The sequence below is a fragment of the Anguilla anguilla genome, chromosome 2 (genome assembly GCF_013347855.1).
Source record: "Anguilla anguilla isolate fAngAng1 chromosome 2, fAngAng1.pri, whole genome shotgun sequence".
Classification (NCBI taxonomy): domain Eukaryota; kingdom Metazoa; phylum Chordata; class Actinopteri; order Anguilliformes; family Anguillidae; genus Anguilla; species Anguilla anguilla.
The window spans coordinates 3,150,085-3,165,339 of NC_049202.1; the positions used below are offsets into that span (position 1 = coordinate 3,150,085).

Here is a 15,255-nt window from a genome sequence, read left to right on the forward strand (position 1 = left end):
TTATCAACACACTTTAGCTGTTTAGCGTTGTTTAACAATCTCTAACTTCAGTGATATTTGTTGTGTCCTAATGTACAGGCCTAGTTATTGCTTAAAATATGTTTTCCTGTTACATATGCTCACATATGCATAGAGGGAAAAATTTAATTACCTTTACGTTTAGCTAAATTCTTGTCCAGACGTTCAATTTCTAGTGTGAGCGCAATTGTACTAAAGGTATGCGACATATATATTAAAATGGTATAATACAATGTTATATAGCGGAGTATACGCTTCAATTATGTATTATGTATTCGTTATTTCAATCGGTGTTCGGTGTTTCGAGATATATTATTTATGTCTTTTGGGACGTGAATTCCTTCGTGCATTATATTACACGAGAAAACGAACGGGGAAAGGAAGGCAATATGATAGGATATTCAATATAGGCTACTGTCTATATTGTCTACATTAGCTGTTTGAATAGCCTACAGGCCTACACTAAAGTTTCTTTAGGAGGAGAATTAATTTATATAGCTTCCGCCTTATTATTACAAGTGCTAAATAATGGTAATTATTATTATTATGCCAATGATGATGACGAAGACGATTTTATTGGTCGTGGCATTAGTAATGATGTTACTGCTGCTACTGCTACTACTTCTACTATGACTACTACTACTACTGCTGCTACTTATTTTTATTATTATTATTATTATTATTATTATTATTATTATTATTATTATATATAGCCAAATGCTGTGCTTTGCAAATCCCCCTGCTTCCGATGTAATTTAATGCTGCCGTGCTGATTTTTGGCGTTTGCCTGGGCTTTTTTAAATGTTTTTTTTTTTTTTTGTCTCCCAATCCAGCGGCCCTCTCGCCATTCACTGTAACCCGCCGAATAGGTCACCCGTATCAGAACCGGACACCGCCCAAAAAGAAAAAGCCGAGAACGTCGTTCACGAGACTCCAGATTTGTGAGCTGGAAAAGAGATTCCACAGACAGAAGTACCTGGCGTCCACAGAGAGAGCGAGCCTGGCGAAATCGCTGAAAATGACCGACGCGCAAGTCAAAACATGGTTCCAAAACAGGAGAACTAAATGGAGGTAAAGTCTTGATGAAGTTAATGGAGGAAAAAAACTAAATAAAAAAAAATGAAGTTAAAAGACAGAAACTGAAAGGGGGTAGAGTACAGATTGGATGCATTTTGCTTTGAGTAATGATGCGCTTTATTTGCGCTGAATTAATTGGCCCTTCTCAATCTGTGACACATATATTTGGTAAAATTCAATATCTTTGTTATTGTTTAGCAATATTTCAAGTGCAAATAACCCGAGAAAAGACAAAAAAATTATGATGATATATAATTATCCAATGCCAATAATGATAACGGAGACGATAATTATTATTGTTACTGGTATTACTATACTACTACTACTACTACTAATAATAATAATAATAACTATAATTTTATTGTTTAAAATAATAATAATAAAATCATTTATTATTATTATTATTATTAGTAGTAGTATTATTATTCGTTAAATAATGAATTACTGATTGAATAAAACTTTCGAAAAATTTAAAATGTATATTTAATAATCATATTAATATAGTAAAAGTTTGAATAAGATATGAAGCTCTGGTTCATCTCTCTCCCCCCCACCCCCCTGTCTCTCTCGTTTTAGACGACAGACCACAGAGGAAAGGGAAGCGGAGCGGCAGCAGGCTAACCGAATCCTCGTGCAACTCCAGCACGAGGCTTTTCAAAAAACACTGAACCACCCGGTGAACCCAGACCCGCTATGCCTTCACAACACTTCCTTATACGCCCTTCAAAATCTCCAGCCTTGGACTGACACCTCCGGGAAAATAAGCAGCTTGGTCTCCTGTGATTAATAAACTTACCCGATGCCATATTTATTCAGCACTTTCATAAAAATTGTACCCAAATCTTACATAGCCTACAGTTTTATTTCATTTGAAGAAGGCATGAACCGGCATGACAATACTTGCCTAAAGTAATCTCAAAGTCAAAACAAACACCTACACAACTGCAATCGAATTGACTCAAATATACTACGAAGGTCTAAACAGAAATATAAATATTTGTAATACGTTGTGCCAGTGTTGCGTGTTTATTTCAATAGATACACAGCTATTTGAATGTACGGTTATGTTACTGAAACTGAAACGGAAAAAAATATGTCATATTTACCATTAATATCATCAATTTCTATGACAAATTTCTGTGATCTTTATCTTCAGTGGGGGAAAAAAATATTTAACAAGGATGGATAACAACCTGGTGTGCAAACCCCAGGTTATACACTATCAAATTTACAATTAGCCTTATAACCGTTTTTAATGTTTTTAGTTTGTTCTCAATTTAATTTCAATATAACGTTTACTTTAAAACTCAGTGAACTTGTCAGCAGTAGTTTTTATAAATAATTAATTTTTTAGGTTATTCAGTCATAGAACTTAATTTAGACTAGTTTTATTTCATTTTACCTAACTTTTTGATTGAATAACTATGATTTAATAACTATTTTTTACATTTAAGTAAGCTCAGATCTCATAACCTTGTGAAAGTAATGAAAAGATATAAAGCTGCTTTTAATGCTTAATGAGTTTTTTGGGAATACCTATCAGCAAAGGTCATATAAAACATCTGCCAAACCGGTATGACATTCATTTATAAATGTAATTTCTACAGCACTATTACCAGTTATGATTTCTATCACATTGCGTGTTCACAGACCAGTATTATTAGCAGTTTGTGTCTGACACAGTAAAATGTTCAGTTTAATGAACTTATAGAAATAGATATACATTTGCTCTGATATAGAACAAGTGATACCTGTGGAATGCATATAGACCATTAGAGAGTTTAACTGACACTTGCCCTTCTCACTGTGTAACCTTGGTAACATGGGGCGGGGTGTATTTCCACACCCTGGAAAATGGGCGACATAGCTCAGGAGGTAAGAGCGGTTGTCTGGCAGTCGGAGGGTTGCTGGTTCGATCCCCCGCCCTGGGCGTGTCGAAGTATCCCTGAGCAAGGCACCTGACCCTGAGCAAGAAACCTAACGCCTAGTTGCTCCCAACGAGCTGATTGGTACCTTGCATGGCAGCCTTTCACCGTTGGTGTGTGAGTGTGTGAGAATGGGTGAATGAGAGGCATCAATTGTAAAACACTTTGGAAGAAAGCACTATATAAATGCAGTCCATTTACCATTTACCACACAAAAGCAGATTGAGATTTAATTGTGACAATAGAAAGGATACAGCAAGTTCTTCACAACTGCCATTTGAGCGTCCGAGAGATTGTACAGGTTATAGTATGGAGAATGTTATAAAATGGCCAGTTTGCAGTTTCACAACTTGCATATGGAAAACAGTGGAATCAACTGACCCGCATATGGAAAGCAGTGGAATTGACTGACCTCGTCCACCTTTGTCATGGTTTCCATTTTCTCACGCTTAAGTGGATCCTTAAGAGGAAAGGAAATGAGACCTTTTCTCTTGTGCCTTCATGTCCTCTTAAAGTAAGAGGAAATATGTTTTATGCAGAACTTGCACAAGAAGAAAGAAAAAAACATGCACAATCAATGTCATCTTAATATGTCCATGAGAACAGATTATTTAATCTCTCAGCAATTACAGCTTGTGATATATTACATGAATTGGGTTGTACTTCTTTGGAGAGCTTATGGAACAATGCACAAGTAAACAGTCACAATATGCATAGTTAACAAAAGCAAAACAGATTTGATCTTTATTAATGCCCAGTAATAATTATGTGACTGAATAATTATAATTTTTAAAATATGCATTTGATGTGCCTTACCTCAATTCTTCATGAGTAGAAATTGCAATATTTCATCAATGGTGATACAATTCAGCTGGTGGAAACATTTGCCTAGACAGAACAGATAGATATGTGTTTGTGTTTTTATCCATTACACACTTATAATGCAATAAGTGATTTATAAAATGCACTAATTCTAAAATACAGAACTGCATTTTTAAGTTCTAATTAAATGCAAACCAAAGTGCTTTTGGCAAAGAGCTTGGACAAAAAATACATATTTATTAATGTATCTGTAAAGACTATGAGAAATTGCATGCAGATAATTGCATGAAAGGAAATCAACAAATTAAAATGCATTTTCATGTCTCTTTACTTAAATGCATGCATTTTGAATAAACACATAACCACAAAGACCAAAAAGCATGTAAAGACATATTGTAGAAGCACAAGCAATTGTTTTTATTGAGGTGAAAATGCAGCCATCTGCCCAGATGTCTGTATGAGAATCCACTATAATTTCAATTTTCGTCAGTCTCTGAGACTTTATTTACAATGTGACTGGTGTTTAATTAGCTGCCTTGAAGGATTACAAATATTGAGTGACAGCCAATAATGTCAAAGCTATCCAATAATGTAATAACATATAATTAAATAAGATGTGGAGGAAACATAATAACTAACAAATAGCATAATAAATGAATCAATAACACAATAATCACAATTTCCTGGCCAATAACATAACTTTTAATCAATAAAACAAGAAAAACTTTCTGAACTGCCGTGCTATTTGTAAATATGTTATTGACTTCTACAGGGTGATTCCGTCATAGTAAATTGTAACAGTTTTTTTTTTTTTTTTAAATCCCACCATTTACTATTTAAACATAAATCATAACTCAAGTAATGAAGCAAAAAAAAAACATGCTGCACATTTTATGACCAAAACTGCAGTAAGTTTTTAAATTTGTGATTTTTTCCTCCTGCAAAGAGTCTTGAACAAACAAATAAACACCCCCAAAAGTTACACCCCCCACCTCCCCCCCCCCCCCCCCCCCCCCCCTTTTTATGCCTTATGGAAAAACTGGGATTTGCATATACGCCCCAGAAATGCAATCACTCCTATTCAAAGTCGTGCACAAACAGCATGCTGAGTCTGGAAAACAGCCTCCTGCTGCCTGCAGGATGTACACTTTGCCGAAATCATGAACCCAGCGGGACAAAAGAGTGAGTCCAAAGAGGAGCGGAGTGCAGAAGAGTGAGACCAGCGAGGGGTGCAGTGCAGAAGAGTGAGACCAGCGAGGGGTGCAGTGCAGAAGAGTGAGACCAAATAACATTTTTATGCACAGAGCTTTTCCTGTCAGGAGCTTCTGTGTGGTACGCAGAGGCAGATTGAGTTATATAGAATACCACATATAGAGAGCTGCCGAAAATGAGAACAGTTGTAATGGAAAGGTGGTTATGGAAGTTTGGAAATGCTGATATACTGTATATTATTGTTGATATACAGTAATAGCGCTAGAGTAATATATGCATTCTGAGGTGAAGACTGGATGCAAAAAAATTGTAGTTATTTTAATGACTAAGAGGCGCAGATAATGAATTATGTAAAAATCCTTCTCAGATAAACAATGATTAGAATATTGGCATGTTTATTATATGCTACTGGGATGTGGCAGCTTCTTTTGAATTATTATTTCATTGCAAACATTATGACAGGGTTTGGCATGTTAACCACCTTAGAATCAATAATTTTTCATGCTATTATTTTCCTAGCATTTTTACTTCAAAGGCAGCAAATGTTATATTACAATATGCTATTTTAAAATGTCATAAGACAGACAGACTGACAGACAGGCAGGCAGGCACACACACACACACACACCAAAACGTTGGGTACTTCAGACTTAAAAGTCCAACGTTACCTTTTATTCAAGCAATCTTCTACATGCAATCATGCCATGTTTCCACAAGGTGGCTACATTGACCATCGTTACACCTTGCTTATAAAAAATTTTTTCATCCTGGCTATTATAAAATATTCATTACAATTAGGCCTAACTGCATTCCGCCTTCTCTTGGCTAAACGTCGCAAAACCGTTTTAGAGGAAAGAAATCTGTTCAACGACAAACCAAGGATATCAACAAGAAAACGAATACGCATGCATATCAATCCAATATGTATGTCAGGCAAACTGAAACCACTTTTTCCCCTAACAGTCATTCCTGAACGCCTGAATAAAACAAAACAAATATGCTAACGTTACCGGACCATTAACACCTGATGTGAATCTATTTATCACCTTTTCCAGGATCACACACCGAATTTTCCGGAAGTCTGTTCGAAAAATGTAAGCCAATCATATAGCATTGACGTCAACGACGACGTCAACTCTATTTCCGCTTCCTGCTCCCATACGTCAATACTGGCGGCATTTTTAGTTGTGGAAACTACAATCAATACAGGCTGTTTGTTTGCGCTGTCGTTTCTGCAGTCATTTTGGACATGGTAAGAAAACGTAGCGAGACTACTTTTAAATCACAGTATTTGTTAATCGTGTGGCAAGACACAGAGTTGTTTCGCAGAGTTGTTAACGTTAGCCCAGAGGGCTGTCTTGTTAGAAAAATGTGGTAGCTGTCTAGCCTATCTAACTTTGGCTCTTAATTAACGTTTTGTAATGTAATGTGAAGTGAATACAGCTCAATAGACATTAATTAGACGTTAAATATAACTGTGTATTTCCCGTCCATTTTTCAGGATGCAGGCGAACTTCTGGAGAATGTAAGTAGCTATCAATAGTCTTAACTTTTAGCGCGCTAGCCAATTAACTTTTTCCCCATCAATTTATCGTTTACTGTGTAGCTTGCTAGCAGCTCTACACACGAGTATTTAGGTGGTTGGTGAAAGGCCATATACTTTCAGCGACGGGGTTATAATGACTTTTTTTTCGTTGCATATTACTTTGGTACAAGGCTAAAGCTTTAGCCAAGCAGACGTCGGAGTACCAGGGCCATCTGCCTCCGGATGCCCCAGCCGGCCGGGAGTTACCGGAGGCCGCGCGCGCCGAGCTGCTGGATGAGTGTGAAGATCAATTCTCGCAGCTTCAGCAGGTGCGTGCCGTGTGGATACAGAATGACTTGAAATGGCTAGACGGTTAGAAACGTGCGTCCAGTCAGAATAAATTACTTGTGTTCAATCGTTATGCCGTGGTAACGGTAACGGTTCCCGTTTCCCCCCCCCCCGCAGCTTCAAAATGAAATCGCTTTGGCAGAGACCGAGTCAGTTCAGAACCCAGCCTTTCAGGTCTGTAGACATTTATCAGCGCAACCAAACCCGAAATGCATTTCAGCCTACCCTGCACTACACACCTTGTCTATAAATATACATTGATGTAAGCCAAGTAATAATAATATGGCCTAAACGTTTGATTTGATTTGAATTGAATCAATTCGGTTTTTACCTTCTGTTCTGCAGACTGTGAGTCGGGCGAATGCTCTTACGGCTGAACTTAAGGAGTGGCAAGAATTACAACCAAAGTGTAAGTGTCCTTAAGTGGATAACAGTCCGTCATATCTCTGGGTGCGTGTCATTGAGTCATTCCTAATGCGTATCAGTAATCCCAGGAAATCGCAGGATTATATTTCGATTTACTGTTTTTTCCCCCCACTCAGTGCTGTCTTCAAATCCTGAAGTTTTGCTCGCTGTTGGAAAGGAGGAGGTATGTGAACCTTGTGTGTTGACCATCACCTTTTACTTTTGATAGAAACAGCTTTTAAATACAGTCATCAAGAATTTGTTTCCTCTTACATTTTTGTAAATTTTTCATAAACTTTTTTTATGTTTTGCAGTTGTCAAGACTGAACAAGCAACTCGAAATGGTTCTGTCCTGCTCGCAAGCAAAAAGGGACAAGCTGAAGGACGTTTTAAAAAGGTTTTTCACAATTTTAACAAAAGTTACCTCTGAAAAGAAATCTGTCTGAATTGAGATAAACAGTTTATGTATTCCAAATATAAAATTCTTTAACCCTTTTATTAGTCGTACACACTCAAATATTTGAAAGAACTGAACTGTGTGCTCTTGTATTGGACGATGTTGCATAGCCATTTTTTAAAAGGTTTTTTTTTTAAGTTTTATTTTCCTTCTTTCTTCCCTCAGTGAGCAGGAGTGGCTGGAAGAGAAGAAGGGGGTACTCAAGGCTGCTACAGAGAGAGTAACTGCCCTGCAAGATGAAAGTGATCGATTGTCTGAAAAGGGGTACGCGGCTTGGCGATGGATGCACAGTGCAGATGGACAGTTTAGATGCTTGATAAAGGAAAATAAAGCTCTGTCTGTGTTTATGGGTAGTACAGTCCCAGAACCACTATCTGAATTTGGACAAAACAAAGCATTCTTTAAAGGATAGAGAACCTTGCATTCCTTGATGTATAATTGAAACACGACTGCTCTTAGTGTTCTGCAGGACATGAAGAAGAAAATTCAGAGGGTGAAAGATTACCATGACAACCTACTGGAAACGCTGAGTGACCTCCTGGAAGAACACTTTCCGCTTCCTCACCAGGAAGGAAATGCGAAAAAGAAAAGGAAGGTTGGTTTAGCCCTGGCATCGGTGCTGTGCGCGTCTGCTCCAATGAATAAGAACATTTTTAATGCCGAAAGCATTTTTAACAAATGCTTTTAATTTACTTGTTTTTCTTTGTTTTTTAAGGATTTGCTCCCAGAACCAAGCGTGGATCTCATTTCATTGCATGACATGCTTGAGGTAAGCTGTGTGTGCATGTGCATGCGTGCACATGTGTTTGTGTGCACGTGCGTGCATGCACATGCATTTGTCCAGTGATGCCTTGGCCAGTCAAAAACATGCAAACGGGTGAATAAATGACACCTTACTGAGTGGCAAAACATGCATTCAGTTAACGGGTTGCATTACAAGAATACATTGGCCTCTGTGTCTCTTATAAGTCCATGCCCAGGGGCAGGTTTGTATATTGTGTGGGGGAGGTTAATGTTACATCTTTTATTTTTTCATCACTGCATGCTGTTCAACTAGTTACTTACATCACCGTTTTCTGTTTGTGTAACAGCTTCTAATGAACAAGTTACTGGAGAGCCCGCATGAACCCTATGTAGAGATCAACGGGACATTCTGGCCGCCCTACACAGAGATGCTGCTTCGGTATGGAATCGCATCAAGACACCCAGAAGACTGTTTTAAAATTCGACTAGAAGCCTTCTATTAAGCTGGTTGAAACGGTGCCTCTGTATAGTTAAAGTGTGCCGTGAGCCCTTGAATACGAGTGTTTTCTCCATCTTGCATTTCAAGATGAGTTTAGTGCATGTATATGCACATTTGTTAAGGGGGCTTCAGTAGAACCCTTCAGCATGAAGAGTAGTATTACTTGGTTCCCAGGTGTTTAGACTGCTAAAGTCACTATGCAGGAGTGCATGCTGGGACCTGTAGTTTCAGGCTTGAGCCTGGGCTGTCCACAGCTGACCGTGGCCAGGAGTTTAGCTGCAAAACACAAGCTGGGGTTTCGGTTGACCAGGACTCTGCGGATTACTCCCGATGGCGCGCTAGGTCGCCACGGCCTAGCAGTTTCCCCGAGTGGGAGCTGTACCTCTCCAACAACTGGTGTTAGTTTTTGACTGTTGTGACTGATGTGTGCTCTGTACAGAGAAATGGTCACCAAAGTCAGTGATCCCCCCCCCCCCCCCCCCCCCGATATCTGGTGCATGCAAGCTTCCCTGTTGAGCTGTGCCAGAAGTACCTTCCTCCATCGTGTCTGTGCAAACCTGACCTGTGGTTTGATGAGAAGTGGGGCTCAGAGTTGTGCAGTTCAGAGGAGAGCCATTGTGCTGATAGATATGTATACGGTTGGGACATTTCAAATTGGGGAACAAAGGAAGGGGAAGAATATAAATTTTTTTTAAAAAGACAACCGCCACCACACAGATGAGTGGATCAAAGGGATTGCACACACTTCAGCTACTGGTCTGGCTGGTGGGTGTTTGGTGCCTCTGGGGGCACTATTTGAGATTCTAAAAGGGGGGAAAGAATCGGTCACCAAAATTATTAATAAAGTAATTTTGTTACTCTGACCTGTATTTGGAAATGCTAATCAACATGTTTACTTTCTGTTTAATATGTATTTATTTTCATTGATGTGTAACCTTAATTCATAAATCTAGCTTATCTAGCAGTTGCTTAATAAAATATAATTTTATGAATTAATGGACAGTTATCTCCCCCAAACATTGGAGTTCTTTGTGCGAGAGTGTTGTCCTTATTGAGCATGACTCATTTCAGTACATGTAGAGGATTCCTGGGTCGATAAAAGGTTCTGTACATAAAAGCAAATGATCGGATTCATTGTGGGGCATAGAACACACATACGTTTACATGCTGTCTGGAGGGCATTCAGCAAATTAAAAAATTATGCGGTATCTGTCGCAAATGTACGAACATACTGTATAACCAACATGGAGATACTGAGATGGCTGAACTTGAATAAGTTGGCAGGGTAGCTCACACTTGCTGTGGATTGAGCAGTACTCCATGAATGAAAACATGTTTATATTTTCACTGGGAAGTTATTGGATGTCAGAAACGGTATACCGCTTTGGATTTATACTAAGCTTGCAATAATATTAAAAATAAGACTGATAGTACAACCTGATGTATTTGAAATGCATTTTAAGCAGTATAAATGCGTGCTTTTGTTGGGTAATTAGACCTGGCTTTGCTTTTCCAATGCATGTTTTGTGTGAAATGTCTGTTTTCAATTACATTGATAAATGTGTAAATTTTCATTAGCGACCAGTGAAGTGTTTTGACGAAGGTCGATATTCTCTTTCCATTAATAAAACAGATTTGTCTGTCTTACATTTGTAGTTGTTGTTCGTATAAAAGCAATCTGCATCACAGGCAAAACATGGCCACAATATTTTTGCATTTTAAAAAGCTTTCCATATCGCCACGGGGTGTGCCTGCCCGCTCTGTCCGTCATCAGCGATTGCGCAACATTATTACGTCTACATTAAGCATGTCATCAGTCTAATAAATGCATTTGAGTGATTTAAAATTAAATACAAACGACGGATTATTTGCGGCAAAAATTCTTCCGACGTGCAGTTCAATTTTGTTTTTACAGACTTTTGTATTAAACGCAGTGAATAGTTATAAGGCAGTTTGAGCCGCCCATAGCCGCCGGTATTTAGCTACATTACATTACCAAGCAGGTTTCTGAGTCCCCAGCCTGGATAGTGTTCCGGTTCCGGGTGCGTCCCGTTTTCTGCCATATTTAGTGCTGTATCTGCCTTCACGCGTTTGTACTGTAGTTACGGTGCCCCGGGGAATGCTCTTCTTTTTAGTACCTCTTACTTAGGCACGGTTTTTAAGGGTAAGGTTAGCGTTTCGTTGGAGAAGTGTCCTACACCGGCAGAAAGATGACGACAAGATCGGAAAGGGAAAAGGCCCAGAAACTCAATGAGCAGCACCAGGCCATCCTGTCCAAAATGCTGAGGGAAGAGGACAACAAATACTGCGCCGACTGTGAGGCGAAAGGTGCGACTGTTCCGGGAATCCCGTGTGCCTAGCATGGTTGCTAAACATCTTTCACATATGTCGATATCTATAGCTAGCTATGCAACAAGTGAAAATATGGTTTCGAATCTAGGACAAATCTGCCACATAGGCTCGTTTTGCCAACTGGCGAATACCCACGCTATTCGGTGTCACATCTGTTTTTAATTTTATTTTAGCTAAATGGAAAAATCTAAGTAGCTAGCGAGCTAGAGTGTGGTGACGTGCTGCTTTCTGGAATAAAGTGTGCGAGTGGCGGTAGCTGTCACTGAACATTGGGAAGAAACTAGCTAATCTAGCTAGCTACTTTGCTAACGTTAGTTACTATGCTCTAAGTCGCAGTGTATTTAACTTAACGCCTATCACCGGTGGCCGGGTAGACCATGTTAGCACACTATGTAGGCTGTTTTTGCGGTTGTGCAGATGACAGTCTCTTGGACTGGCTAAATGTGTTCATAAGTTATCCATTTTGACCACTTCCAGCATGTATCCGATTTCTACAGGACAGGTAGACTAGCCACCCCAGATACCGTTTGTATATTTGATCGCCAGGTGTGGTAATTTGTCTAAGTTATTCATGTGCTTTTAGGAAAATACCCAGTACCACTGGAGTCCTTGAAATGCTGGTCGCAAAAGCTGTGTGAATTCAAATCACTGACTCAAAATAAAGAAATGGATCGTCATTGTGTAACTAGCTAACCGGTTAAGTTGATCAATACAAGGACAAATCATACCATTCCAATCGAGTCTCACTGGTTTTTTAACCAGTTCTGCTTATAGCAACAGGGAGTTTCCTGAAATCGGACGTAGGCTATTGTGCTTCTTCTTTCATTACACGACTTTCTTCTCGGGTATATATGGCCAGTTTTGATGCGATTGAAATAGACTTTAATTAAGGAAGTCATGTGGCTTTTGTCCAAGAAAACGCAGAGGGAAGAGGGACATTCAATATTTCCGCCATCATTCGGGAACTGTGCCATCTTGGCCAACGGCCCGTGGTATCAGTGGTAGCCTACTGTGCTCTGTGTGTTAACAGTGTGTTGATGTTTGTGCTTTCACGTCGCCGTCGTCTCATTTAAATGTATTGCGTCGAAGTGCTTCATTGTAGGAAGTTGGTACCACATATTTTATAGGCTACTCCCACCGTCACTGCGTCATCATGACAGGAAGTTGCTGTTGGATACGCCAATTACCAGTGCTATGTTTGTGTACACAATATCCATCACTACAGTATGCTCCTTGGTCATCCTCCTTAATGGCTTTTCAGACTATGCATCAGATCAGTCCTGGAGAGTTGCATACTCTGCAGGCATTTGTGGTTTCCTTTCAATTAGTGGCCTGTTAAGACTGTGACAACAGGCCGAAAGGATGCTTTAGCAAATCAACAAACTAAATGAATCACTGGCCACCTTCCAGGGTTCGATTCTGCCACTTGTGCTTTAGACGGTGCACTGTAGGCTTTACGATAACATTAAGTCAATTTTTCAGGCACTCCTCTTCAACCGAAGGAGTCGGCATTTTAGTTTTCATCACGAGGAGGGGTACATCCTGTGCTGTTGAATGTGCGGTCTGTGTGATCATGCGGTGTCGACCAATGACATGACAGGCCGTCAGCAGTGGACCACTGAGAGTACAGTACAGTACAGTCCAGCTCTGCGTGAGTACGTCTGATTGGCCATGCTGTGTTTGCCTCAGGCGAATTAGTGGTTAGTTAATGGTTGTTAGTCGGAGCCAGTTCTAGGCAGCATAGGTGGTTGCCTGGGGCCCCATCTGTCCTGGGGGGGGGGGTTCAACCGGTTGGCAATCGCTATCTCCTGCACGCACCCCCCCCCCCAGTCCGCGATGTGGCCTAGGTTGGCAGTGAGGCTTCAGCTATGCCTGCTGTTAATATTCTGCTCTCTGGTCAGGAAACTAATTCCCGCACAGCTGCATATGGTTATTATTATTATTTTCATAAAACCAGTGCAGTTGACTCATGAATCTGGAGAGCTGTGTCCCTGTGCCATAATTATTTCTCCTCCTTATTGCTTATTTATTATAGTGCTGCTCTTTCGCGCAGTGAGCAGCACGCTTTTAATTAATTTCAGAACAGTGCCGGTCTCAAATCCACCATGTCTGCCACTATGCTCGAGACATAAAACATTTTATCACTGGGTAATCTCAATTTTGTGATCGGAACTGCAGGTTTCATCACTTAAGATAAAAATACATATATAAGAAGAAGAGATATATAGGTTAAATATATGGCTTTATTTTGAATAGGGCTATTGGTTCTGTATTTTCTCAGAAGGAATCCTGGGGATAACTATATTCTTTATGCCATTAAAACGCCAAGCGTGTCACTTCTATGCCAGAGGAGTCGCGGAGTTAGCATTCATTGTCAAGACAAGCCCAGTGAATGCCACTGTCCAGGAAAGTGGACTGTGCACAAGCCTATCGATCGCCAGAGATTAAAAGCTGCCCGTTTGGACGGACTGCACCCCCCGTTCTGGCCTCATTGATTTGGTGGCTGACCTGCTGTCTAGAGAAAATATTTTTGAGGTCAGAGTTAAAATCCAGAAGAAAAGAAAAAAAAAAAAAAACATTCCAAAAGAGCATTCTATTTTATAAAGAGTGCCACACTGGTCCAGGTACCTAATGTCTCTGGGGGGGGGGGGGGGGGGGGAGGAGGAGAAGATGGTGCTTCGGTGGGGGAAAATGTAGGTCTGTGTTCTCGTCCTTGGGAAAACCAAGCAACACCTCCCTCATGCACTGTATATTCATGAAGGTTAGCATAGCTTTGTCAATGTTTGTGTGAGAGAGAAAGGGTTAGCATGATACAGCACTAACCTGCTGTGTGTGCAGAGGTTAGCATAGCTTTGAGCTTTGTGAATGTTCATGTGGGAGCAAAGGCTAGCATAGCTTTGTGAACGTGTGCACAGTACAGCATACACACCTCCCCCCCCCGCCCCCGGTGCCTGCAGTCAGTCCGCCGCTCACATGTTTTGCATTCTTTTAGGCTTTAGCGGTGCTGACATCAGACGGCCCTGGGGGGGCGGGGGTTGTGGGGGGGTGCTGGGGAGGCCCGGGGGGCCTCGGCTGCAGCAGCCCCAAACATTGCACTTCAGTACATCTCTCCATTCAGCAGACGCTCCTATCCGGGGCAACTTACACTGATCACTTTTTTAAATGTTTTTTTAAAATTTTTTACATGAAATCCATTTAGCCAGCTGGGGTTTTATGGACAGTCTTGCTGAAGGGGGCAGCCAGGGAGGGGACATTGCCCCCAGCCCCCAGCCCCCAGCCACCAGCCACCAGCCCCCAGCCCCCAGCCCCCAGCCACCAGCCACCAGCCATCAGCCGGGTCATTTCATCCGTGGCTGTTCAGTTTCCTTCCTCTTCCAGACACTTATTATGAGCTTGGTTCCCTACACACTATACTGCACTGCTGACAGCAGTAACGAGGGAGGGGTTACTATGCAGACAGACACACACACTAGCATTTCACACACCAGCTTTGGGTTTTATTTATTAAAAAAAAAAAAAAATCTGTTTTCATCAACCTCTGTCACATCTTCTGTTTATCATTCCGCCAGCTTTTCCCACTGAGGCACCCTGGGCTTCCACCTGAAAGGCGCAAATTCAAAATTGCCATAGAAACGGTTGTGTGGAAACCCCAGTGTAGGCACGCAGGTTATGCAGTGCACACCCCTCTCTCTCTCTCTCTCTCTCCCGCGCGCACGCACCCTCGCACGCACCCTCGCACGCCCACGCGGTGTTTTCGCACACCTCTGTTTGCAGTCGCACGGCGCTCGGGGAAGGACTCTGCCGCGCTCTGTGCTGCCTGGACATGAACGATGGTTCGTTTACGCAAGGCGCTGGGGAAGAAGGCCTCGGG

At 40.9% G+C, this 15,255-nt stretch overlaps 3 protein-coding genes and 1 long non-coding RNA gene across 18 annotated transcripts in view; 3 read left to right on the forward strand and 1 right to left on the reverse strand.

The window, feature by feature from the left end:
• LOC118217707 (T-cell leukemia homeobox protein 1-like) overlaps positions 1–2,105 on the forward strand; it is a 97,310-nt gene extending 95,205 nt beyond the window's left edge. For 8 of the 11 annotated variants that reach the window (XR_004763272.1, XR_004763279.1, XR_004763269.1 and 5 more), the window contains one exon: positions 852–936. Coding sequence is in view for 1 of the 11 variants with exons in the window: in XM_035399687.1 (XP_035255578.1) it covers positions 852–1,089; positions 1,672–1,882 (449 nt within the window). In the remaining 10 variants the exon portion in view is untranslated. Of the gene's footprint in view, positions 1–851; positions 1,090–1,671 lie in introns of those variants that run through there. The other 3 variants (XR_004763274.1, XR_004763276.1, XM_035399687.1) reach the window with 2 other exon arrangements.
• A 1,193-nt stretch (positions 2,106–3,298) lies between these two features.
• LOC118217758 lies at positions 3,299–6,130 on the reverse strand. 2 transcript variants are annotated; one of them, XR_004763287.1, is made up of 3 exons: positions 5,723–6,130; positions 3,837–3,908; positions 3,299–3,528 (listed from the first exon to the last, which is right to left on the reverse strand). It is a non-coding gene; the product is annotated as an uncharacterized LOC118217758 (long non-coding RNA). The 2 variants fall into 2 exon arrangements; XR_004763288.1 differs by having other exon boundaries at positions 3,299–3,561.
• A 53-nt stretch (positions 6,131–6,183) lies between these two features.
• Positions 6,184–9,490, forward strand: cenpk (centromere protein K). The gene is made up of 11 exons (XM_035399751.1): positions 6,184–6,306; positions 6,556–6,579; positions 6,771–6,908; positions 7,045–7,101; positions 7,273–7,336; positions 7,470–7,516; positions 7,647–7,729; positions 7,955–8,053; positions 8,249–8,384; positions 8,505–8,558; positions 8,881–9,490. The coding sequence occupies exons 1-11, from the start codon at positions 6,304–6,306 to the stop codon at positions 9,034–9,036; spliced, it is 861 nt and encodes a 286-aa protein (XP_035255642.1). The 5' UTR covers positions 6,184–6,303; the 3' UTR covers positions 9,037–9,490.
• Positions 9,491–10,967: 1,477 nt separating this feature from the next.
• LOC118221289 (stromal membrane-associated protein 1-like) overlaps positions 10,968–15,255 on the forward strand; it is a 52,043-nt gene continuing 47,755 nt past the window's right edge. The window contains exon 1 of one of the 4 annotated variants that reach the window (XM_035406232.1): positions 10,968–11,360. In XM_035406232.1, the coding sequence (XP_035262123.1) occupies positions 11,243–11,360 (118 nt within the window). In that variant the 5' untranslated portion in view covers positions 10,968–11,242. The remainder of the gene's footprint in view (positions 11,361–15,255) is intronic. The other 3 variants (XM_035406233.1, XM_035406230.1, XM_035406231.1) reach the window with 3 other exon arrangements.

Coding starts and splice junctions, on each gene's coding strand:
- cenpk (XM_035399751.1), top strand. Junction 7,337..7,469: donor GCAAGAATTACAACCAAAGT/GTAAGTGTCCTT, acceptor CCCCCCACTCAG/TGCTGTCTTCAAATCCTGAA. Junction 8,054..8,248: donor GATCGATTGTCTGAAAAGGG/GTACGCGGCTTG, acceptor GACTGCTCTTAG/TGTTCTGCAGGACATGAAGA.